Source organism: Sinocyclocheilus rhinocerous, unplaced genomic scaffold, assembly GCF_001515625.1.
Source record: "Sinocyclocheilus rhinocerous isolate Xijiao unplaced genomic scaffold, SAMN03320098_v1.1 scaffold2347, whole genome shotgun sequence".
Taxonomy (NCBI): Eukaryota; Metazoa; Chordata; class Actinopteri; order Cypriniformes; family Cyprinidae; genus Sinocyclocheilus; species Sinocyclocheilus rhinocerous.
The window spans coordinates 279410-284441 of record NW_015638980.1 but is presented as its reverse complement, the minus strand read 5'-3'; the positions used below and the strand labels follow the sequence as shown (position 1 = coordinate 284441).

The 5032-nt window shown below is 35.9% G+C and overlaps 1 protein-coding gene and 1 pseudogene across 1 annotated transcript in view; one reads left to right on the top strand and one right to left on the bottom strand.

Moving 5' to 3' along the window:
* The window catches only part of LOC107750758 (proline dehydrogenase 1, mitochondrial-like), a 38165-nt pseudogene extending 35859 nt beyond the window's left edge, over nucleotides 1-2306 (bottom strand).
* Nucleotides 2307-2621: 315 nt separating this feature from the next.
* The window catches only part of LOC107750756 (scavenger receptor class F member 2-like), a 41757-nt gene continuing 39346 nt past the window's right edge, over nucleotides 2622-5032 (top strand). The window contains exon 1 of the mRNA XM_016566283.1: nucleotides 2622-3104. Within this exon, the coding sequence (XP_016421769.1) occupies nucleotides 2950-3104 (155 nt within the window). The 5' untranslated portion in view covers nucleotides 2622-2949. The remainder of the gene's footprint in view (nucleotides 3105-5032) is intronic.

Sequence of the window (5032 nt, the reverse complement as noted above, 5' to 3'; positions counted from 1 at the left end):
TGAGATAGGATTCAAACCAGCGAAGTGGAATCCCTGTGATGCCCAGTGATGAGAGTGCAGACAGGAGGATCTGGTGATTGACAGTGTCAAAAGCAGCAGATAGATCCAGCAGAATAAGAACTGATGATTTGGAATGAGCTTTTGCCATTCGCAAGGCTTCCGTAACAGACAGTAACGCAGTCTCAGTTGAATGGCCACTCCTGAAACCTGACTGGTTAGCGTCCAGTTTGGACGCTAAATAAATTGAATAAATCACATACCTCTTTATTCTTATCAACCAGGATGTCATAGGAGCACAGTTTGAAAACCACCAAGCTTCTAAGTAATTCAAGAGTGTCTTTGCTCTTGTAGGCTTCTTTGGTCTGTTCAGAGTTTATGGAGATATTGTTACTAAATTATACATGCTCTCTGCTGTCAACAGGCTGCTCTTGTGAGATTGTTTTGGTCGGATGTAACGCTTGCACACGAGTGGAGATCATCAAACTCCTAATGTTGCTGTCAAGAGTCGCGAGCACAAAGGCAGGTAGAGTTTTGCAGAGAGACATCAGTTCAGACTTTTGTACAAACAATGTACATAAATACAAATCGACCTCCTGCTGATTTTGTAAACAACCCTGCCCTTGAGCACATTATTTAACGCTACCTGTTCGGCCCCGCCCATATTCAAATCTGGGCAGAATGATTGGTCCAAATCCCATGACGTTTCTGTTTATCAACGTAATACGCGCATGTGATGCCATAAAAGGGAAGCTGTTGTATAAACGTTCCGTAACAGAAACATTAGAGTTTTATAATTCCGAGAAGTGGGCTACATAATTGTAGGCTACAAATTAGTTTAGTTAAACTTGCAGGTTATACATGCAATATATGTAGCTTCAGATAATGCAGGAAAAAAAAAACAATTCACCGAGGATTTTATTTAAAATTCTTGCTGTTACTCTCTTGTCGTTTAGTTCTGCTCTTTATTTTTTATTTTTATTTTTTTATTAATGCTCAATAACATAAGAACATTGTCAAGGAATTACATACAAATACATATAATAAAACAAAAATATTATTAAAAAAAACAAAAAAAACAATGAAAAACAAAAGATGACAAGACAAGGAGACACAATAATGCATACATTACCACGATTGAAACAATAACATACAAACATTAATATACAGGGAAAGCTTTTAAATACATGTATTTTCTTTAAACATTTCTTCATAATATTTTATAAATCTTTGGGATTGTTTGTTATTTATATAACTAAGAGATTTAAGAGGTGATATTAATTCAGTTTTAAAATGGGGATAGGATGGAATCTTATTTGCAAACTTTTGTTTATGAATAAAGAATTTGCCATATAAAATAAAGAAGTTAACAATATACTCTAGGGGTCTATTTTTATCATCGATATAATAAAAAATAATGTCTTTTAGACTGAAAGAATAAGTAACATTGGCCGAATCGAATATATAGGAGCCAAGGTCAGACCAAAATTGCTTGGATATTGGGCAATCATAAAACAAATGTGCAAATGTCTCTTCTGACTGCTTACGTTTAGTTCTGCTCTTGCAGCTGTGTTGTGCAAAGTTTGTTGTGCACGTTCCATGAAGTTAACAGAGGGGGGAGCCGTTGCATTGTTAAAGTAATTCACTTTTACAATACTGAGAATACACTACTTACCTAAACTGACAAAACATCTGGAGATGTCCAAAAGTTATTCATAAACAAAATAATAAAAAAAATTAGTTCACTTATTCAAACCGCAAAAGTTTAGGTCCGTGATCTGTAGGCTACTATAATTTACAAAAAAATATATTTAAAATGCCTCATAAATGAGAGGAAGAATTTGTAAAGGGAATGGATATATGTAAATGCAAGATAGCTACGCAAAAATGCACGTATTTTGCTATTTGTGAAAATGTCCACAACAATATGAAACACGTTAAACACCAACCCATCTGTGTCAAAAAACAAACAAACAAAAAAAAGGTCATCTGGCATGGCTGCTTTTAAACAAAAATCTTCTATGTAAAAATATTTGTACTGTGTGACTTCAACCCATATTAGGCCTATAACCCATAGTATTTATAGGCCTATATTGGAACGTCAGGTAACAAAGACTAGGCCTAGTCTATTTATCTATTTACGTGTATTTGTTTATTTACTTCTAAAATGCCAATTTTTCTCTTTTTAGTGGTTATAATTATGGGTAGGTTGTAATTATTATATTACATAAAACAACAAAAGTCTATTACATAGGTGAACTTGTGCGCATTAATGACATGGCAGCGTGAATGCGTTTGTGCGCGGGCATGTTGACGGGGTTAGTAAGGGGGGCTGGATGGGTCCATGGTTAAGACCTAAGCATATAGGCCTACTATAGTCACACCCACTCGATGAGGAGCTGCTCGGGTGGTTTCGGTCAGAATTTAGGAAACCGCTGCACGCCGAAGAGAGCAGGCGCACCGAATTCCCAAGAGCCAGAGCCTGTGATAGGATCACTAATTAGGAATTTCCCTTCTGAAAAGAGAGCAAGACCCGTTTTAAAGGTCCCTTTTGTTTTTCAAAATGGACGCGCATAAAGTTTCGCAGAACTTTTTTTTCTTGACACATTCTGAAGCAGCATATCCTCTCTGAAAATCTGCATTTTTGGAAATAATAGCGGAAAACTGGGGATATCAGGGTGTCAGAAGTGTCCAGCAATGCACCAGTTACATCCACCAGTGTTCTCCTCAGGAACTGGGGCTGGACGGAGGGAATAACAGCTTGGCTTTATAACTTCTGTGCGCCCTCTCCTCCTCTTTTCTCTACTCTGCCTCAGCCTTTGGAGTCTGAAAGAGAGTGGATAAACGATTTATGCGGATAAATTAACTTCCAACCGATTTAAGTCGACGGTTTTGCGATTTAGGAGATACAGAATAACCCGTCTGAACTTCTAGAGATTGTAAAGAAAAGGAATGCTGAGCAGAAGAGGCGCATGGAGAGATGCTGTTTCTTCTACCATGGATCTAAAGGGCACTTTAGCGGTTTTACTGCTTTTGCTTCTATGCCTGTGCCCTGTTTTCAGTCAAGAACTCAATCCAAAGGGTAGGAACGTGTGCAAAGTTCCAGGGTAAGTCGGATGAATATCTTCTAGGGGGTAAAGGAAATAAAAGAAAGCATTCATGTCTTCTGATCGTATGGTAGACGAAATGCACGATATTAAGCAAGTACAAAGGCCAGTACAATGTGAATAGGTATGGGAATCAAAAGTTATTAAATCAAAGTTTATTAAATGCAGCAGTAGCCTAATTAATGGCAATTAAACACTATTTCTGTGAGCTTCAAGAAAACAGTCGTGAACATGTAGTAGTATATTAAATCAAGAGTTTGAGTTTAAAAAAATGACATCTTTTACATTAATCTTTATTTTGAAAGTTAAAGATAAGGCCAAGTTGTTTGTTATTTTTGTTATTTCTTATTGTTATAAAGTAATAAATCATAATATATACACGAAAGTGTACAGAAATATGTGATTAGTGACTTTTAAAACTCTACTAAAGTTGTTTGTGATGTTGTTCCAAATAGTGATTGGAATCTGATGCGTGTCAGTCACCCTGTTTCACATCTGGTTCACTGACACACATTGAGGGATAGGGGGCGACACCAAATATTCAAGCACTGAACCACTGAAGTCGTGGCACAGTTTAGATATTGTATAAAAGCCTACGTTAATTGGCATTGAAATACTTCTTAAAGCGCATACAAATGTTTTATATTAGCTTAAAGGACAAAAACAATAAGCATCATTCTATATCAAAGATCTTGTAATAATCTTTCAGTTTACTGTACTCCACTCATTATTTCAGAGTTTGAAAGATAAAATAAAATGACCTGTACAGTTGCACAGTCGCTACAGATTGTAAACTCTTCCCTAACCTATCACAGAGGTCACTGAGGGTTCGACATCTAGCCACAACATACTGTATATATGACCTACATTTCATTGAAGGGAGAGTTCATCCCAAAATGAAAATTCTGTCATCATTATTTACTCACCCTCCAAACCTCTATGAGTTTCTTTCACCTGTTGAACACAAAAGAAGATTTTTTTTTTTTTCGAAGAATGTGAAATTAGTTACTGGTATCCATTGGATTCATACTATGGAAACCAATGGCTACCAGTAACTATTTGGTTATCAACATTCTTCTGTTCAACAGGAGGAGGAAATTCATACAGGTTTGGAACAATATGAGGATGAGTAAATGACAACAAAACTTTCATTTTGGGGTGAACTGTCCCTTTAAGAATGGATGTAGACGGCTCATCAGAGTCTTGATCAATGTTGATGTCCAAATAAATCTATTAAATAACCAATCAAAACATTTACAAACAAATATTGCACAGACCTTCACAATTTAGCGATTGACTATTTTAATGGCCAATGCCGAGCAGGATGGACGATGATTTATGTAACAGTTATCAGAAGCATTTCCACAGTGAATTTCAAACTGGGGGAATTTTTGAGCCTGTTCTCATGCATCAAAAAAATTGTTTACACCTTTTATAATTAAGGTTGACATTTATTTTTTCTCAATCAAACCAGCAGATCATCTGCTTCAAACGACATAAAAGGAGTTATCAAAATGTCAAAGCTACTCTTTTCCATCAAGTGAGCCAGGACTGAGAGTAGTGCAAAGAAATAATCTACATACTTCCATACTACACACTACCTTTCAGAAGTTTGAGCTCATTTTTAAAAGTAGTCTCTTATGCTCACCGAGGGTGTGTATATTTGATCAAAAATACAGTAAAAACAGTAATACTGTGAAGTATTTTTACAATTTACTGTTTAACTATTTCTGTCTTCATATATTTTAAAATGTAATTTATTCATGTTATGTCAATGCTGAATTTTCAGCATTATAAGTCCAGTCTTCAGTGTCACATGATCCTTCAGAAATCATTCTAATATGTGACCCTGGACCACAAAACCAGTCATAAGGGTCAATTTTTAGAAATTGAGATTTATGCATCATCTGAAAGCTGAATAAATAAGC